General features: G+C 43.7%; 1 protein-coding gene across 2 annotated transcripts in view; it reads left to right on the forward strand.

The window, feature by feature from the left end:
- SNX31 (sorting nexin 31) overlaps positions 1–11,129 on the forward strand; it is a 59,111-nt gene extending 47,982 nt beyond the window's left edge. The window contains exons 8-14 of one of the 2 annotated variants that reach the window (XM_063450293.1): positions 257–326; positions 1,001–1,093; positions 1,903–2,106; positions 4,775–4,882; positions 5,395–5,472; positions 8,373–8,420; positions 11,000–11,129. In XM_063450293.1, the coding sequence (XP_063306363.1) occupies positions 257–326; positions 1,001–1,093; positions 1,903–2,106; positions 4,775–4,882; positions 5,395–5,472; positions 8,373–8,420; positions 11,000–11,086 (688 nt within the window). In that variant the 3' untranslated portion in view covers positions 11,087–11,129. The remainder of the gene's footprint in view (positions 1–256; positions 327–1,000; positions 1,094–1,902; positions 2,107–4,774; positions 4,883–5,394; positions 5,473–8,372; positions 8,421–10,999) is intronic. The other variant, XM_063450294.1, reaches the window with a different exon arrangement.
- The last annotated feature ends 9,892 nt before the right edge of the window (positions 11,130–21,021 follow it).

Consider the following 21,021-nt stretch of genomic DNA (forward strand, 5'->3'; position numbering starts at 1 on the left):
CAGCATCAGATAACGGACTAAAGGGCAGCAATGTAAACATTATAGTTTATCTGGAACTGCAATGTTTAACATTGCAGCACGAAGTGCAAAAGGGTCACAATTTTAGCTGAAAATTAGCTGAAGTGGTCTGAGTGCCCACAGTGTCCCTTTAAAAAGGAGCTGCCCATTCCAAAACTGGAGGGGCTGGGGTATTTTACCTGGGGGTGTGAATACCCAAGATTGTCTCTTTAACATGATTTTAAATATATATTTTCAGTTATATGAATCCTTCCACAGATGCAATGTTAATGGGATGTACAACAGCTATACACTTGCTGTATATACAGGTAATACTTTGAACCCCTTATGCTGTTTTTTTAGTTTTGTTGTATCTCCTGTTCATTTGTGCCACTGTACAACTAGTGAAAGTAAAGGGAAATGCCCCAAAATATATTTCACTATTTGTCCTAATAAAGATGTGCCATTAAGACTGAAACATGTTGTCAATCACCAACAAACCTCCTACCTGTATATTAGTATATTAAATACCTGTACTCACCTGTAGGCCCGCCCACTCCCTGTCCGTTAATTATCTTCCATTATTGGGAGGTGTGCAGCATTAGTCTCACAATAATCATTAACGCATGGTTTAGAGAGCCTTTTAAATGTCCCAAGGCACATCTTGGTGACAATGTAGTCTTTACATAGTTTGTCACTAAAGAGTTTTGCGGAAGAAAAAAATAGTAATGGCCTATTCTATGCTAGTGCTGAAAAATATGTGAATGCAAGAATTGGAGATTTGTATTGTGCACACATCATATACAAGTGCAGAGACAATCTTGTGTAGGTTGTTTAGTTTTTTGAATATTTAGTTTTTTGTTTTTTGTTTTTTTACAACCTTAAAATCAGTATATCAAATTATAAATTAATATTTATTTCCAGATCAGCTGTTTGTTTTGTTTACACTATGTAGATAATCACAACTGCAAAACATTTTTTTTTCCTCCAATCTTTACTAAAGGCTGTTCAAGAATATCAGATGAATTGGTCGAGGCCAACAGAAGAACAACAAGCGAAACTACAGCAGCTTTTAGAAAGCGAAAATAAAGTAAAGGTAATCATGCATCAGTAAAGAAGGTGCAGACATTAAGCAAAATTAACATATATTTTAAATATCTGTGGATCCTTGCTTGCATGTTACGCTATCTTTTTTTTGATTACTTTAAAACTGATTTATAATTATTGGACAAAAAAATAAAAACATGCACAGCCTTGAACTATCCCTTTTAATTTTAAATAAGGCCAACCCGTCCCAGATTTTATATATTTATACACACATTTACACACACACACACACACACACACCATTTAAAAAAAATGTTTTTATGCTTTTATGAAAAAGCACCTTGCCAGCATTGTGATGATTCAGGATTTATTGAGGTTATATCACCGTGCCTTTGTCAACCCTACTTGGGAAACCTTTCGCACTACTCTTCAGTAACACGGACATGATAACATCATTGCCAGCGCCTGAACATCAGAACAGAGTGACATGAGTAAACACAGCAACTACAGCACATGTGTAGTAGTTGTTGTAATGAGCAGATCGGTATAGACCTCCATGCTTAGAAGGAATAGATCACCATTAAGTAGAATTTCTAATTAAACTTACTGGGAAATGCTAAATTTTAGATCAAAGATCTCTCTGCTATATTTTACAACTTGTGTATATTGCCCGAAATATGCAACTATCTTGTAATTTCTCCACTATGTCCATTTTAGTGAATAAAGCCATGAAGGTAGAATAGCAGCCGTTTTGATGTTGGCAAAGAGGTTAAGTGATATCTGAAGCCATTGTGATATCATGTTGTGTAATCTGTGTCTGTATTAATCCTGCTCTGCTCTCTGTTACATGTGATACAGTTTTTGCAGCTAATGCAGAATGTGGAGCGCTATGGACACATTCAACTTGGTGCCTGTACCAGCGATTACCCCGAGCCAGGGACGTCTGTAACGGTGTCTATAGGATATTTAGAAATGTACTGTTGCTTTCACACCTCCAATGGCAACAAAGAAACCCTTCAGTTGCCAATCCCTGATCTGAACTGTTGGCATGTCCAAATGTGTGTAAGTAGCCAACCCTATTCTTCCAGATCTTAGTTTCCAATTTAGTGCCAATTTAATCCGTTACCAGTAAGAGTATAAAGCAAAGAATATTGACCGGAACATAAAAAGCATCAATCAAAAGCAAGGAAGTAATGTTCATACTTAAAGGAACACTATAGCCACCAAAACAACTTTAGCTTAATGAAGTGCTTTTGGTGTATGGATCATGCCCCTGCAGTCTCACTGCTCAATTCTCTGCCATTTAGGAGTTAATTCACTTTGTTTATACAGCCCTAGCCACACCTCCCTGCATGTGACTTACACAGCCTTCCTATACATTACCAAAATCTGAACTGCCAATAATTCTTCTTTTATTTATCATTTATTTATGATGCAGAAACCAGTTCCACGGGTCTTTTACAATGGTAAATCCATATACCTGTTGAAACAAGCAGTCAGCCTCTGCAGAGGGCAGTGAAAAACTGACAGAACATCATGAGATAGGGAAAGCAAGCAGTAACAATGTATAAACAGGAACTCTCAACAAAGTTATAAGGAGGTCCAGGGCATCCAGCAAAAAAAAAATCTTAACTTTATTTCAAGTTGTTAAAATAATTACAAAAGTTCAGATCAGGGACTTCGCCAGAAAGCCCAGCATTAAAGCAGCGGCACAGGGACGGTTCACTTTCTTTGAGAGGCTGTGTAGGGATGATTCTGCCCCTAAAGGTATGATAACACTCCTATATGCCCATATTAGCTCCGAAACCAAGGAATGGGGTAGGTTGCAGTATACAGATAGATGGGAATCGGATTTGGGAGAGGAACTGGAAGGGATAGAGTGGCAGGAAATATGGGAGGCGACCAAGAGCGCTTCCATATGCGTCACACAACAGGAACAGGCATGGAAAACCTTACTCAGGTGGTATACTACTCCAGTAACCTTATATCCCATGCGTAAGATAGATTCAGACGATTGCTGGAGAGGCTGCGGATCGCGAGGCACTTACCTCCATATGTGGTGGGACTGCCCGAAAATCCGAGGATTTTGGAAATCTGTCGAAGGTCTTCTGACGCAGACGTTCAGGAGATCCCTGGCATTAGACCCATGGATCTACCTGTTAAACAGAACTATTGAAGGATGGACGAGGAGGGAGCAGAAACTAGTGCGGGTGATCACCTTAAGCGCGCGCAGGACGGTAGCAGCGGCGTGGCTCTCTCCTGAGGGCCCGGAGTTCAGGGGAGTGCTCTCTAGAGTGAGGGAGGGAAGAATTATGGAAGACCTGACAGCAAGAATAAGGGGAACGATAGCTAATTTCCAGAGGGTCTGGGAACCATGGGATATGAGCGTAGTGGGTTCCGGTAGAGGCTGAGGAGCCGGGTATATGGTCTGGTCGGCGTATTGGCACTGAGCAGGGTGGTCCCGAGTGGTATTAAGTTCGCCTCGTCCGCCCCTTCCCCCTCCCCCCCTACCTTCACCTTCCCCCCTGCTTATCTTGCCTATCTTCTTGCACCCAGTCTGTCTTTCCCCCTCTCCCTCTTTCCCTGCATTGTCTATCTTCTTTTCAGTCATACTTGCTATGACCCCAGTTTCCGGGGAGCTAATGCACTGACATTCAGGTGAATTGGAGGTCTCCGGTTCTTCTTTCTTATATTTTCCTTGGTTTTCTTTATTTTCTCTCTAATTATTCCCTTACTTCATCAGGCCTGATCATATTGGAGAAAATTGGGGGAGCCTTAACTTAAAGCTTGTGGTGTAAGAGTTTGGGCCCCCTCTTAGGTCTTACGGCCTGGTCATAAAAAACAAAATCCTCGATAGGAGGCATATGTTCCAGATTCTAGGAAGTGGCTTGTTATAGGGGCCGATGGCATGTAGTATGAATGCACAACTGTTTCTCGGTAGGTGGACTCATGCGCAAGCCTCATGGTTGTGTTTTTCTTGCCTTACTTATCATGGGCAACTATATAGTATAAAATTCCTAGGTGGGAGGCAAGTGATGCAGAATTTCTAGTGAGGCTTGGCAAGTAGGCCGATGTTAAATGTTGGGCTTACGAAACTGGACTCTTGCAATTTGGCTTCTGCGTAAGCCTCACAGCTGTCTTGCTCTCGCTATGCATATCGTGTGTTTAAGCTTAGAATTTTAAAGGAACATATACTCCACGCGGGGAGGCGAGTTCAGTAGAATCCCAGCTGAAGCATGTGATGATGGCTAATGTCTATTACTGTATCTACCTGACAGATTATTTGTATACCGGCTTCTGCGCAAGCCTACAAGTTGTACGGTTAATGCCTTACCTATCGTGTGCAAAAATAAAGAATTAAAAAATATTGCGAAATGGACAAATGGTCAACTGTACTCCACGAAAATAAAGATTTATATGATTTGTGTTTGCTGGCAGACTTCAATAATAACTACCCACTCTATCAAACCACCATCTCCCAGTTTTTATTTTTATCATCTTCACTCTCCCTCGTCAATTTCTACCTCAACAGTTTCCATAGTTATGTAAAAATGTATTTACATCTGCTATCCTTGTAAATTCCTTAATCTGCATTTTGAAGTAAAAACACAACAATACAACCAAAACTATATATCTGTGAACACTGGTTGCAGTCATTAGATACTATTTGCTCTGACTGCATATTCCATTCAGTCTGTTTAAATCCATCTTTCATTTGGTTTATTTTCAGAATTCTGTGAAAGACGACTGTAGCATTGATAAGAAGCACCAACTAGAGTTCATGTTTGAATACATTCAGGCAGAAACAAAGAAGTGTATCACCCTTCGCACGGAGCAGGTTTGTGTTCACATATGTGTGCCTGCGTGCAATGTTTTTTTTGTTTGTGGTTGGATTTTCAATCTATAGAATTTCTCCACATTTTACATCAATGCCATCGATGTACCTGAGAGAAACACTGCAAATACGAGTGAGCTAACACATCGTGGGATTCATATGGTGTTATACAAACATTGAGAAAGTGTGTGTGTGTGTGTGTGTGTGTGTGTGTATTCCAAAACTACAATCTGCTGGGAGGTTATAAAAAGCCTCTTTAAGATTAGATGTAAAAATATATGTTCCGTGTTCTTTTAAACTTCGAATTAAACAAACTACACACATCAACATTTAGCAAAGGTGACCTACCTTAGCAGGGTAATTTTTTATGAAAAGATTATCTAAAGAAATTCAATTAAAAAAAGCACAGGATGCACTTTTTCTAAGCCTTACTAATAAAATCCCAGATGGTTGTTGTGGGACATTTGTATTGTAGACGCCTGCTTGATCTCGATCATCTCCTATGATTCTTGCAGGCGTTCCTGCTCAGTACCTGTTTAAAGAAGATAATGATCGAACAGCCTGTAACTGGTACCAAAGAAGACATGGAGATTGTAAGTAACTTGCAGCAGTGCTCAGCTTGTGTGAAATGATACCAGGGGAACTCTAATGTGATCGAATGTATAGTTTTGTCTTAAACAACAATGCAGAACAACATTTAGCCCACGTTTACAGGGGTTTAGGAGGTAAAGGGTCAAGGAGATCCTTCATTATTTGCTAGTGAATGGTCAATGAGAGAGTATTGTTTTCCACGTCACACTATAGTACTTTATTCAGATACACAGTATAAACAAAAGACTAGTTCCAGAGAGATCTGATTTTTTTTATTTTTCTTAAATAAATCAAATGAAAGCAGACAACGCATCCGAACACAGTGTGTTAATACACTTGAAGCATGTTGGAATTTTTTCTCTTTGTTTTTTTTTCTTATTACACCACGTTTGCTGTTGTTTAAATGCATTTTCAAATAAAGGAATGGTTTTACTTTAAAAAACACACAAGCCTGGGGCGGAGCCTGACTGGCGAGCAGGGTAGACGTGCGGTACATCAGCTCCTGCAAGAAACGGCGATAATGGGAATAAATACCCCGAACACCAACTCACCCACAAGGCAGAGGACACAAGACGAGCTGGGGAAACCCGGGGGCACTGAAGGAACCCACAAACGAGACTCTCAAAACCCGGGATCCCATGCAAAGCACACGGGGCCTACATGCGGCCGAGCCAGGGAGAGACGGCCGCTCTCCTGGATGGTAACACCGCAGACACGACCTCCGATGCACTCGCCTTCCTCCCCCTCCCCCCCCCCCCGGGCCGGCGGGGGTCATCCCGGCCCTCACTCGACATTCAAAAGAACCAGCAGAGACAGCAGCACAAGCCTGACCACAAGCCCCTACAAGGCACACCTAAAATGGCGGCTGGCAGCGGGAAACGCATGAAGACCACGCGCCCGTCACAGCTGCAATGGAAGGAGCTCATGCAGAGAATCGAGGCACAACAAAACCACTTCTGGAATACTCGCATAAAGCGGCAACTGGCAGCCCTACACAAGCTACCCACACTACAGACGGGCGAGCGGAGCCGCATGAGGTGGGGGAAGAGTGAAATGCCCTTGGGCACGACGCCACTGCGAATACTCACCTACAAACTACGAAGCCCACCTGGACACCGTGTACAACACATTGTGGCAGGACGCCGAGACCCAGCGACAAACACACACCGCTTCCATCAAAGGAGCATCGGCTGAAAGAGACTATGCTAGGGGCCTCATGACCACGCAACAGCAGGCCACCGATGGCAAACTTGTCCCACCAAGCCACAATAGCGACACTAAAGAACTCTTGAGCATCAGGACACCCAGGTGGACACTAAACATTACACTTCTGTACTACACCTATGCCTTAAGCATTGGTCCGTATTGTGTAATGCGGAGGCGTTTAAGAATTGTTTACTGCTGGGGCGTTTAAGCACTGTATTTTTCTTTAGCCGGTTACACTCAACGTAGGGATAGGCCTGGTGTCGCCCAGCACACCACACTCAGCACAGAACTCAGCCTTACCATAGCAACTTGCAACTTGCCCAGCTTGCGATTTTACACAACACCACTAGACTCACTGTCTCTAAATACCAGCATGAAAATCTGAATGTCAATTGTTAATACACCTGATATTGCTGAAACACTAAACATCACAAATTGCTTTAGAGATGTATAGGCTCCATGTCATAACTATGTTACAGCAACCGAGTTACTTACCAACGCTAGCCTATTATAATTAACGTCGATAGAATCTCAATCTATAACCTGCCTAAATAGCATGTTTTAAGCTTGTTTGTAAAACAAAAAAACTAGTGCATTGTACTACCATACCCCATTGCTTTCCATGTTATGTAATCTTTGTTTTGAAATATGCATGTGGATTGCCTTTGGGGTACCACATGCCTGTATGTTACCCCCATATGCACTGCAAAAATAAAGAATAAAAAAAAAGCCACACAAGCCTAAAAACCAATGGCAGCAGATCTGAGGCATTTTTATTTTTTTATTTTTTTTATAACCCATCTCTGAGCCAATATTATTTATTTATGTAAACTTTTTAAGCAGTATGGTTTGTTTATTCAGTGTTTATGATATAAAAAGTGGCATATTAGGCTTTGTTAAAGGAAGAAAAAAAAAGTTAGGAATACAAACTTGTATTTCTAACGCTTTTGTGTCCATGTCCCCAGTTTTTGTTTTTTTTTCAACCTCCCACCCGTGGTTCCTATAAATAAAAAAATAAATAAATAAAAGAGTTAAATAAAGGTTCACTTATCTTTTTCCAGGAACTGCTTACCTCTTGGTCCCCTGCAATGTCATGGAGAAGGCATAGCCTCTCCCGGCGTGGTCCAATTCATTGCTCTTCATAAAGGAGCACTGGTAACCTGATGAGGATGTGCAGTTACTGCCACGTGTGCCTCCAACTTTCTACATAGGAAAGTGTTGAATCAATGATTTCCTGTGGGGGCCCCATGCACCATGTGCCAGTTTCACTCAATGTAGCACAAACGACTCCAGTGACTATCACGGTAAACATGTCCACAAAACGGCAATTTTTTACCTAGAGTTGTTAAATTTACAGGAACACTGCACCCGGGTCACTTTAATAAGATGAATTGGCCTTAGTGACCTTGGTGCTCTTTTTAACCATTGGGCATTTATATCGGTCCTTTCGGTATGCTTCAGACTGATTTTGTTTTTTTCTTTATTATTTTTTTTTTACGGCCCAAATCCTCGTGGAGATAATATGTGTGTGAATAGATATTTATTGATTTAGAGGTAGATCTATAAAGCTGTATCGACTCATCTGTGCGCTGCTGTGGAAACCACTGTAAGATCAAAGTATCTCTTTTTCAATATTCTCTTTGGTTATATACATTGCTAAGAAACCTGATTAATTTCAAAATAATATTCTTTTTAGCAGGTGGAAAGAAGGACCCTAACCAAATTTAACACAAAATGTGCGCAGGTGAGTATTTATGGATTTTGGCATCGAGTAATCTTCCTGTTTACATATCACAGTGATCCATACTGTCCTCTATGTATTGTCAGCGCTCCATGGAGGGGGTAAGGCCCTCGTCAATTTTTTTACCTTCCGAGTTTTGTCACAGTTCTATGTATGCATCATTTACTTGGAACAGATTGCTGCACAGTATGTTGCAGCCACATAAATAAAGGCTCATTGTTATCCTGCAAAATATTTATAAATGCAATATTTCAAAGAAATTGGAGCAATATCCATGAAAACGGGTGCTGATTGCTCTACACTTAAGGCTTTTCTCAGAGTTAAACTTGGTCCTCAAAACCCATTGCTCATTATCCTCCAAGCACTGATAAGTCACACGCCAATAAAAACATGGGCTGTACAAAATGCACAGCTGTTCCTGAACTATAAATCCTGTCATCCTCCGCAAACATTTTTGCAGTCAAATGCAGGATGACCATTATGGGTGATGTAGTTTACTACGAGCAGAATTGATCAATTTTGTCCCAATGTAGTTTAAAGCGGCGCTGTCCTGCCGAACTTACCTTTCCCTAATCGCTTCCCTTTTCTCTCTCTCTCTCTCTCTCTCTCTCTCTCTCTCTCTCTCGGGATCTGTTGTTCTTTTTTCCCTATCTAATCTAGTTTTCTTTAAAACATAAGCAGGGACTATTTTGTCTTATGTATTTTTCCAATGCCTTTTCCCACAATACTCACCCTTTCCTCCGTGGTCTCGTGATGCTTGCTTTCAGTATTCCAGAACGCCGGTGAAACTACTGAATTTCGCTCTAACAGAATGAGAACAGTTTGTTCGTTCATGTTACGGCGACATTCGATACTTTTGGGTCAGTTTGAAATTTCATTTGAATTAATGAAATGCCGATCTATTCGTGCCGCGGCTGCATCTTGCAGCCAATTAGTAGATAGCTCCCTAATTCCCATGGTATTAGGGAGCTATCTACCAAAAGGTTGAAAAACACAGATCGGTCTTTGAGTCAGTTTACTAATACTAAGTAAAGATTACTTCGTATTAGTAAATTCTATCCCTACTCGCGGCATAGCGTGGCCTGTGGCTGCTCACTGTTGTAAAACTCCCCCCTTACCCCTATTATAAATGACCCTATGGTAGGGCATCTATTAACTAGCGAGGGAGACATAGTGTCCCCTCCGAGCCCCCACCCATGCCCCATGAGTGGGGACTATTTAATTCAACGAGGGACATATGGTGCCCATCTGGCCCCCACCCCTGAGCGGCTGGTGGGGGTCCTAAATGACAATAGGGGGGGACCTATTGCCCCCACCCATGAATGGCAGGTGGGGGCCCTAAAAGACAATGGGGGCACCTATTGTGTGTCCCCCGACCCCACCCATGAGCTGTAGGTGGGGGCCCTAGAAGACAATGGGGGAGACCTATGGGTTCCCCTCCACCCATGGGCGACTGGTGGTGGCTAAATGAAAAAATACCCCCCCAGGTGACTAGGGGTCCCCAAACCCCTAGTCACCCCCCCCCACCCAAAAAAAATAAAAGAAAGCCCTACCTACCACCCTCACCCTAAAATAGTGAGGGGGAAACAATAAAACTAAATACCTGTAAATTAAAAAAAAAAAACCTTACCATTTAATGTCATTTTTCTAGAACCTTCTTTTTTCAGCTAAAAAAAAAAGGCTTATAAAGCCTTCCCACGCCCGGCAATTTGACTCAGAGCACTCTGAGTCGTTGGTTTAATCTCTGATTGGTTACCTGTAAAGGCCTATTTACCTATCAGAGCACTTTTATTGATTGGCTTAGACCAACCAATCAGAGCGCTCTGAGTCAAATTATAAGACATTTCATTCGTCTTTCTGACGAATGAATAGACGAAATTCCAGTCCTAATTTCGGACAATACCGAATCCCCCAGTGTTTTTACTGGGCATGCGCGGGAATTTTACATCGCGGGAATTTTACATCGCTATCTAGTGTGGGCAGATGATGTGTCCCACAGGGGCTTCTTCTGCTCACACAAAGATGGCGGCGCCCAAGACCTAGTAAAGATTAAAAAATAGATTTAGGGGGATTTAGGGAGTGGGATAGGGGGGGGCAATTAGATGTAGTGGAGAAAAAAAAAACTGATGTGGCCATGACAGTGCCACTTTAAACATCTTCCAATTATGGAAGCATTGCTTCAATTTCAAACTATTTGCCCAACTCTAAAACTGGCTCTGAGCACCAGACATAGTATATTTTTATATAGACATAAAATCAATTTCTATGAATAGCTCTAGGTAATCGATCATACATGTCTTCTAATGAATATATATGGGGGGGGGGGGGGGGTTATTATTATTAAATAGTAATTGTAGTGGTCCATTCCCGCCAGTAGGGGGCAGATAATAAACTGTGCTTAAAACTTTATACCCATTGTAAATTCCTGTGAATATGCTGCTAGAATGCTATTGTGCATATAAAAAACACACCTTGTACACCTATGTGTGCATTCATTAACAGTGTGTGCGTGCGTGCATGTGTGCGTGAAAAAAAATGAATAAAATCCCCATGTAAACATTGTTTTTTTTTTCCCTTTGCAGAAAGAACTACATATGAAAAAGAGTCACTTTTCACCAAAAACAAGCAAAAACCTGGTGTTTGATGAATTCACTGATATTCACCTATAATGTTAGGCAAAGTTTATTGCAGTTACTCACTAAGCTCCAAATTTTAGCACTCCCCCCCCCCGAATTGTTGAATTCAACTTTAAACAGTCATCTGTGACTAGAGAATAGTGGGGGAATTTATTCCAGATTTGGATTTAATGTGCAAAAGTTTAGAGTTTACAGACTAAACCTCTAAACATTTTGCTAGACTTTCCATTGCTGTCATTTGAACAAGTCTGTAATTTGGGCAAAGTATAAAACCACACGTAGTGCTAAATCCAAAAGCTTGTATCCAAAGATATTGTGTTAATCTGAAATGATTGGTACATTCCCAATGAGGGGTATACAGCATTTAGTGCACTTCCTTAGCATTGACAGTATATTGTAATGGAACTAATATGAAAAGCTAGAACTGTCACCCAGCGCTATAAGCAACAGTATTGATTTATATCTGAAGTGTGAATGCCTGGTCAATTATCAACAGAGATTATTGAAACACGCAAAAGGATTTCCTTTTATTACCCTATACACCGTCAATTACATGATTTTGTTTTGTGATTTATATTTTCAATGTATTTTCCAAGCAGTGTATATTTTGACGTGTGTATGGTTGTAAATAAAGATATCTATTTTGGTATAGTACTCAATCTGTAGGAATTGTATTTTCAAGCATGTACACTATAAGTAGATATTTCCTTGTAAGAAAATAAAAAAATAAAAACATATATAATTTCTCTAAAGCATCTCAAAACTTGTGCTCAACCAACGTGCCCAACTATTTTAGCCATTTGTCTTATCATTGTTTTTTTCTGTATTGAATGATGCACTGTTTTTGCTCTTCTTGTACTGCGCTATTATTTAAAAAGTTAGTCCAAACAAAAGCCAGTATTTAATAAAACCATGGTTTTGGTTAAAGTAACCCTTGCCATGCTGGGTGCCCCAAGTCAAAGGTAAAGTAAAGCATAAACGGAGGCCAAGTTCTCCCCTCTACCTCTGACGATTATCCTTCACTGATGTCAATTGCCCTTCCTGTCTGGGGAGGAATGAATGGAGAGGGCACGGGCAGCCCAGGTGGTGGGGTGGCATATCAGCATTAACTGTCTATTGCCAGCATGCTTTGTGTGCTGATGACAGACACCACCAAATCGGCACAGAATTCACATTAGTCGGCCCGAATGACACTCTTGGAGGTGGAGTTACACCTCCGGCAGCAAAGTGGTTTAACTTAGCATAGCGAAATGCTACATATACTCTAGGAACCATGACCACTTAATATCACTGAATTGATTTACAGTTTAATGAATTATTGATTTACAAAAAAATGTATATAGCGAAATAAATTCATATTATGCCTACTAACTCCCAAAGGACAATGCAGTAATACTATTGTACAGTTCTTCTCTATTTTAGAGCATTACTACTCTCTAATATGTACATTGTATCTACCTAGAACGAGGTGAGAATTAAACCAGTATATATACTAAGGAATATTTAAAGTCCGTGTTTTATTTCTCAAATTGGGGGAGCACTTGATTATCAGAGTATTTATACCTCCAAGTTTTGCAGTCTTTTCTTATAGTCCCTCTATTAATGAGACATTTGGATGTAATTTTCATTTTATTTCTACGGATTATTATGATGCACTTCAATTTTTTTTTTTTTATTATATATGTGCGTTTTAATTCAGTAGGGAGATTTAGCAGCAAAACAGATAATATTCTAATTGCAAAGAACGAAATGGTGAGATACATTGTACTGATCGCTTTTTTTTATTTAGCATTTTGCGCCAGAATTGCTCTGTCTTTACTGTGATAAACCTCCCCAAGCCCGCACGATTACGTCAGATCGTAATGAATAATGCTGTATTATACTTTTAAGAATTTAAATTGATGTACTTTTTTTTATTTCCATATATTTGTAAAATATGTTATAAGTTGGTTTGTAAAATTGTGAATCAGAAAGCTCTACAACAAACAATTCATAAGAGCAGCAATATTAAAACAGGAAAGTTTAACTACGGTATGTACAGTACAGTATATGTTTATGAATGCAATAAATGCTTGTAAATAACATATTGTGGTGAGCCTGATATAACTAGATAAATGCTACATTTAGGTGGTGAAGAGGGGAACTATTAGCTGAATGGAACATAAATGACCATACATTCGCATGATGCTCAATCATGCTGTTCTTAACAAAAATTGGTAAATGGTTGATATTTACCATTACTTGCTCACTGCCTGCCCTTAAATTTGCAATAGGTTGTGCATAGTCCAAAGAACATTTATTGGAGGCCTTATGCTGACATGTTATAATTGGTGGAATAATTGCTTGAACAGATATGGGGATCTAGGAGGTTGGGAAAGTCTTCTTTCCCCCACCTCTCCCCAACAGGTCATGACACTACCTTATTCAAATAGGAAACCATTTTATGATCTAAACAGCCACTGTGTTTGATTAAAAAACAAACAAACACACAAACTTAGTTTTCAAAGCAGTGCATAAAACTATATTGGTACCAGCTGTGCAACATACCAAAATACCATATGTTCGTTAATTAAATTTTTAAGAAAATATTTATTCATTATTAGCAATTAGTTTCGGTCTAAATTTAAATTTGGACGAAGTACATAACCGAAATGCCGAATTTCGGAAGTGCTAAAGAGCTTAGGATTTCTGAAAAGTGGCAAAACAGGAGAGGGAGGGAAAATTAAGGGAATGATGACCGTAATCTAACCTTAATCCTACTCCTAGCCCTAAACCCACCCTTAACCCTATTGGGGTTAGGTTTAGGGTTAGAGGAAGGTTGGGGTTAGGGGGTAGGGTTAGGAGTAGGAGTAGGGTTAGGGAACTGCCGAAGTCCTGAATTTCGGTAGTGCCAAACCTAATTTTTTGCCCATGCACATCCCTATTCATTATTGTTTTTATGTGTTCTGCAAGTGATACCAAAGCTTACAGGAACTCTAAGCAATATAGCCACTACAGCTTGGTGCAGTGGTTACATTGCTTAGTGTCCTGACACTGCACCCCCATTTACCGTCACACCATGTAGGAAAAGTTTGACGTAGATCAGAGCTTTATCCAATGATTATAGACCGCCCCTTCCTTCATTATATAGATAATGTGGAATTCACACTTCTGTGGTTTCCATGTTTATTTTGTCAAACCAGGATGGCATTAATTGGCTTAGATAGTTGTGCTAATCTGTCCCTATCAATTTCACCTATTCACTTCTGTCTAGGTTGGACGATGTTAACACCAATAACACTGTTGTATTAATTCCACATTACCAGTTATGTTTCCGGGTGATAGGGTGATCCTTTATGTCGAAATGTTCCTAAATAATTTGACATTTAAACCAGGAGGCGGCACCAAAATGCTACACATAGTGGGACAGTAACATGGAACGATCCAGAGTAAATGTTAAAGGTTGGATTTTCCCAAAGACTTCCCCAGGCTCATAGGTTTACATGCATGGTGGTATCTGTGGAAGAAGAGGAAGGGAGATATATTTACCTAAATCTCCCGCTCCTCCATGCTGCCTTCTTCAGCTCCTAGTAAATAAGCCACTAGGAGACTCGTGGCCGTAAAGGGGTCTACTTTCTTTTTTTTTTTTTTTTATTCTTTATTTAGTCGTGCGCATTTTAAACAGGCGCACCCCTCCTGCCACAACAGCAGAGTGGTGCGATAAATCAGGCATACATTTGTGTAACATAGGTAAAGATCGTGTAACAATATTATTTTCTATCGGTGATACCGCACGTATTTTGATGTATCTACAGCATTTGATAAGACATGTCAAAGGGTAATTGGATGTCATTCAAGTTAACTTGAGCATGTCAGTACTCATGGAAGGTGTTTAAGCTTCGGGTTGCGGGTCTGAGACTAGGATTGGAGTCACAGTGAGTTTGTGTCATTGTGTCGTTCGTGGTCCAGTCCCCTGCTACTAGCTATCAATGTGTTGGTTGTACCCCTTACCAAGGGGGTCTACGGGGGGGGGGGGTTGTGATGTCGTGGTTGGCTGTGTGTTTGCTTTCGGTGGGCGATGCCGAAGCGGGTCCGGGCGCCCTTATGGGGGATCCCAGGTAGTTTGGGAAGGGGTCTACTTTCTATTCTATGGCTTCCCATGGTTTTATTTCTCTTACATTCTTTTCTATTGCTCTTTTCCCCACGGTTTACTTATTTCTCCTCTCCATGTTGTTTCCATAGTCTCCCTATAACTCTCGACCTCTTTTCCAGGCTTTCCCTAATTTCTCTTCCCCTCTTGTCCCTGCTTAATCTCTAAATGCAACCAAAACTTGAACCATTAAAGGGACACCCACGCACCATAACCACTGCATTGCTATGTAGTGGTTATGGTGTTAGGAGTGTCTGGGTTCCACCAACTCTCCATGAAAGTTAGAAGCTCTCTACCTGAGCTAAGCCCACAGCTTGCATCATTAGCTGAAGGCAATAAGCAGACACGTACAGCCAGTGAGTTGGTCCAGCACTGCAGGGCTTGGGGTAGGGAGAGCTGACGGAAGCTCCTAGCAGAAACTGAGTCCTGACCCTCAATACGGGAACAGAATGGGTGACTGGACTAAACTGCATTGTGATGTCACTTGCTAGCTTTTTAATGTACACAAAGGTATCTTTTTCTAAGGGAGCCTGCATAATTTTTGACCCACTCCCTTATTGCTGCATGAGACACATATTCATAGGTCTCTGTCAGCACCAGACAGATTTATCAATGTGTGCTTAATAATTTCACTACAGTGAAACTGCATGAGACACATTTTTCCAGTCTCTACCAGCAAGAGCAACAATTCTTCTTATGAAGCATATTGCAACATTGTTGCTTTAGACAACACTGTGCTTTATCTTGCACTCATTAACCCCTTAAGGACACATGACGTGTGACATGTCATGATTCCCTTTTATTCCAGAAGTTTGGTCTTTAAGGGTTTAGAGGGACACTATAGTCACCCAGACCACTTCAGCTCAATGAAGTGGTCTGGGTGTCAGGTCCCTCTAGTGCTGACCCTGCCTGATGTAAACATAGCAGTCTCTGAGAAAACTGCTATGTTTACATCTGGGGTTAAGCCAGCTGTGACGAGGTGCCCTTCGCCACTTTGTCCTGGAGAGGCCTGCTTGCCCGCCTCCTCCCCTGCGACTATGGTCCTGGACTATATTGCACTGCAAACCCTGTATTCAGGCATATGGACTTGTATTAGACTGTCTTTTTCCCTTTATCTATGCTGTAGGTTTGGACTGCTAATATAACCTAACAGCCAGGGGATTTAGGTGAATATAGTGCATGAGAATGCCATTACTGGAGAATACAGCCGTTCGCATGATTTCATGCGAATTCTTTGTGCTCTGAATAGGTGGCCGCCATTTCGGGACTTTTCCACGTGTTCGCGGCCATCTTGCGTGCGAACAGCGGTGTTTGCCTGTGAACGCATGGAACTGAAATCGGAAGCACAAACAGGCGAATACCGCTAAGACCTCCAGACATCCAGAATTACGCACGGAAACTACCGAACGACCGGCCGTTCGGTAGTTATACTTAATTTAGTATGGGGATTCTAGCGACCACAAAGATGCGAATGGATGGCAAGAATTTCGTCTATTTTACCGTGCGAACGGAGACCGACCGCAAGGCCAAAACTCATGGAACTATTTTCGGCTAGTTGGTCTGTGCGGTCGGTCAAAACTTTGGAGCCCTGTATCTCCCGAACCATCCATCCGAATGGGCTGATTTTTGGACAGACTGTTCCCCTGAACAAGGGCTATTTGGGGATACCAGATTTAAAGCTGTACCCCCTGTTTTTGGGGTACATCCAGAACTTGGGTAAAATAATGTATGTTTTAATTGGGTTATGTGTTTATCTGAGGGGAGGAGACGTGGGGGTGTTACCATGCATGTGATTGGTCAATTTCATCCTCCCCCTGGGAGTGTCCTGTATGTACCTGATCCTAATAAAAAGCAGGCTGGGTGTTCCAGTCCTCAGACCTCTTCTGACCCTCAATACGTAGCCGTGTCTCGTTATTGGAGGGAACTGCTATATCACACTGGGGATTGCTATGCGATGCATATTCCCCTGAGCTCTTAATCACTTAGCTCTTTTAAGAGCTTGTTCCAGATACGCTCTCCTGGAGGAGAGGTCTTCCCCACACGGTCCTGGAGGACAGAAGCCGATCCAGGGTGGAAGGAAGACGGCGCGGCTCCAGTTAAGCTACGGCGGTTGTGGAGTCTGCGGTGGTTGTGGTGTCGTCTGCAGTGCTTGGAGTCCTCTGAGAGCGCTAGGAGCATCCATCAACGGAGGGTACTCGGTCGGGGTACACGGAGCTCCGTTACATTGGTGGCAGCGGTGGGATGGCATCCTAGTGCGAGGAGAAGCAGCTCAGAGACACGGGTAACGTTTGGAGTTACAATTGAGGGCAACGCTAGCCATTGGGCAGCGCCCCTGGCTACAACAGGATGGCTTCCCTAGGGCGAGGAACAGCATCCTGGGAACACCCAGCCAAACTGGACTATTGGTATAGTCACGTACAGTTTGACGCTATGCTGAAGCGGCGGTTGGATATCTACGGGTCCCTTCTAACCGAGGAAATGGTACCAAGAATAAGGAGAGAACTGGCGGAGTATCTGCAGATGGAAGCCGAATATCGGGCAGTGAGGGCAAAGTATTCCGTCCCTGCGCCCCAACAACAGCGTGAGTTACAGGGGGCCGAAGGGGCCGTCCTTTCCCCCCAGCAGCCGTGTGTCCTACAGAGAGCAGAGACAGTTGGTCCCTCTCTACAGCAACAGGACCATGGTAAGGGAGTGGAGACAGGCAGTCTCCCTCTCCAGCGGCAGTGTGTACCCCAGGGGGCCGAAGGTGCCGTCCTTCCCCCCCAGCAGCAGTGTGTCCTACAGAGAGCAGAGACAGTTGGTCCCTCTCTACAGCAACAGGACAATGGTAAGGGAGTGGAGACAGGCGGTCTCCCTCTCCAGCGGCAGTGTGTACCCCAGGGGGCCGAAGGTGCCGTCCTTCCCCCCCAGCAGCAGTATGTCCTACAGAGAGCAGAGACAGTTGGTCCCTCTCTACAGCAACAGGACCATGGTAAGGGAGCGGAGACAGGCGGTCTCCCTCTCCAGCGGCAGTGTGTACCCCAGGGGGCCGAAGGTGCCGTTCTTCCCCCCCAGCAGCAGTGTGTCCTACAGAGAGCAGAGACAGTTGGTCCCTCTCTACAGCAACAGGACCATGGTAAGGGAGTGGAGACAGGCGGTCTCCCTCTCCAGCGGCAGCCTGTGTTTCCAGGAGAGGAGCACAGCACCCCCTCTCCCCAGCGGCAGCTTCCCCCAACAAGGGGAGACACCAATCCTCCAGACGGCGCAGATGGGACCGTGGTCTCTGTGCCTGACCTACAGGGATGCTGGACAGCCCTTCCAGATCCCCAACTACCCTCACCGGGACACCCAGAGGAGGGGGTAAGTACAAATTCCCCTCCCCAGCTAACCCCTAGCGTGGCACCAGGGTTAACGGAGGCGATGCTAACCCCTCCTGACGTCCATGTTCCCTTGACTACTGAGCCGGACTATGGTCTCAGTACCCCAGCGGAAGAGCTGGCAGCTGGACAGAGCGCAGTCGGCCTCTGCCCTACCCTTGTCCCTGGTCCAGAGCCTGATGTCCTGCAGGCTACCCCAGCGGAAGAGCTGGCAGCTGGACAGAGCGCAGTCGGCCTCTGCCCTACCTTTGTCCCTGATCCAGAGCCTGATGTCCTGCAGGCTACCCCAGTGGAAGAGCTGGCATCTGGGCAGAGTACAGTCGGCCTCTGCCCTACCTTTTTCCCTGGTCCAGAGCCTGATGTCTTGCAGGCTACCCCAGCAGAAGAGCTGGCAGCTGGGCAGAGTGCAGTCGGCCTCTGCCCTACCTTTGTCCCTGGTCCAGAGCCTGATGTCCTGCAGGCTACCCCAGCAGAAGAGCTGGCATCTGGGCAGAGTGCAGTTGGCCTCTGCCCTTCAAGTACCCTCGGCATGTGGCCTCATTACCACAGCCAAATACCCAGGTGCAGTAACTGTGTGTTGTGGGTAGGCTGTTCCTGTACTTTGATGTTGTGGGGGGGCCACTCGGACATCTGTTTATTGTGGGTTGGTGGATCGACTAACGGAGGCACTGACCGACAGAAGGTCAGGTGCCTGGTTAGTCTTCCCCCCAAAGGGGAGATGTGTGACGAGGTGCCCTTCGCCACTTTGTCCTGGAGAGGCCTGCTTGCCCGCCTCCTCCCCTGCGACTATGGTCCTGGACTATATTGCACTGCAAACCCTGTATTCAGGCATATGGACTTGTATTAGACTGTCTTTTTCCCTTTATCTATGCTGTAGGTTTGGACTGCTAATATAACCTAACAGCCAGGGGATTTAGGCGAATATAGTGCATGAGAATGCCATTACTGGAGAATACAGCCGTTCGCATGATTTCATGCGAATTCTTTGTGCTCTGAATAGGTGGCCGCCATTTCGGGACTTTTCCACGTGTTCGCGGCCATCTTGCGTGCGAACAGCGGTGTTTGCCTGTGAACGCATGGAACTGAAATCGGAAGCACAAACAGGCGAATACCGCTAAGACCTCCAGACATCCAGAATTACGCACGGAAACTACCGAACGACCGGCCGTTCGGTAGTTATACTTAATTTAGTATGGGGATTCTAGCGACCACAAAGATGCGAATGGATGGCAAGAATTTCGTCTATTTTACCGTGCGAACGGAGACCGACCGCAAGGCCAAAACTCATGGAACTATTTTCGGCTAGTTGGTCTGTGCGGTCGGTCAAAACTTTGGAGCCCTGTATCTCCCGAACCATCCATCCGAATGGGCTGATTTTTGGACAGACTGTTCCCCTGAACAAGGGCTATTTGGGGATACCAGATTTAAAGCTGTACCCCCTGTTTTTGGGGTACATCCAGAACTTGGGTAAAATAATGTATGTTTTAATTGGGTTATGTGTTTATCTGAGGGGAGGAGACGTGGGGGTGTTACCATGCATGTGATTGGTCAATTTCATCCTCCCCCTGGGAGTGTCCTGTATGTACCTGATCCTAATAAAAAGCAGGCTGGGTGTTCCAGTCCTCAGACCTCTTCTGACCCTCAATACGTAGCCGTGTCTCGTTATTGGAGGGAACTGCTATATCACACTGGGGATTGCTATGCGATGCATATTCCCCTGAGCTCTTAATCACTTAGCTCTTTTAAGAGCTTGTTCCAGATACGCTCTCCTGGAGGAGAGGTCTTCCCCACACGGTCCTGGAGGACAGAAGCCGATCCAGGGTGGAAGGAAGACGGCGCGGCTCCAGTTAAGCTACGGCGGTTGTGGAGTCTGCGGTGGTTGTGGTGTCGTCTGCAGTGCTTGGAGTCCTCTGAGAGCGCTAGGAGCATCCATCAACGGAGGGTACTCGGTCGGGGTACACGGAGCTCCGTTACACCAGCTTCTAGTGGCTGTCTTCTGGACAGCCACTAGAGGCGCATCGGCATATTATGCCTCAATCACGCAGAGCGTCCATAGGAAAGCATTGAAAAATCCTTTCCTACTGACACTTTGAATGCGTGCGCGGCAATGATGCGCATGCGCATTCGGCGCCGGTGACGTCAGACAAGGATGCTGACGTCGGCAGGGGAGGAGAGGTAAGGGAGCCCGACCTTGGAAAATGGTGAGTAGCTGAAGGGGTTTTAACCCCTTCAGCACTGCGGGAGGGGTACCCTGAGGGTGGGGGCACCCTCAAGGTACTATAGTGTCAGGAAAACCAAGCGGTTTTCCTGACACTATAGTGTCCCTTTAAGGTACCTCTTTTTAAGGCAGTCTGTGCAATTCCAACTAATTATAATTATTAAAAGCTAATTTTTTAAATTGTTCTCAGTACACCTTGGTCTGGGTAAACCTTGTTTCCTTTTTTTGTCGTTTTCATATAGGGATCATGCCTATCTTACACCGA

This window comes from Pelobates fuscus, chromosome 4 (assembly GCF_036172605.1).
Source record: "Pelobates fuscus isolate aPelFus1 chromosome 4, aPelFus1.pri, whole genome shotgun sequence".
NCBI lineage: Eukaryota > Metazoa > Chordata > Amphibia > Anura > Pelobatidae > Pelobates > Pelobates fuscus.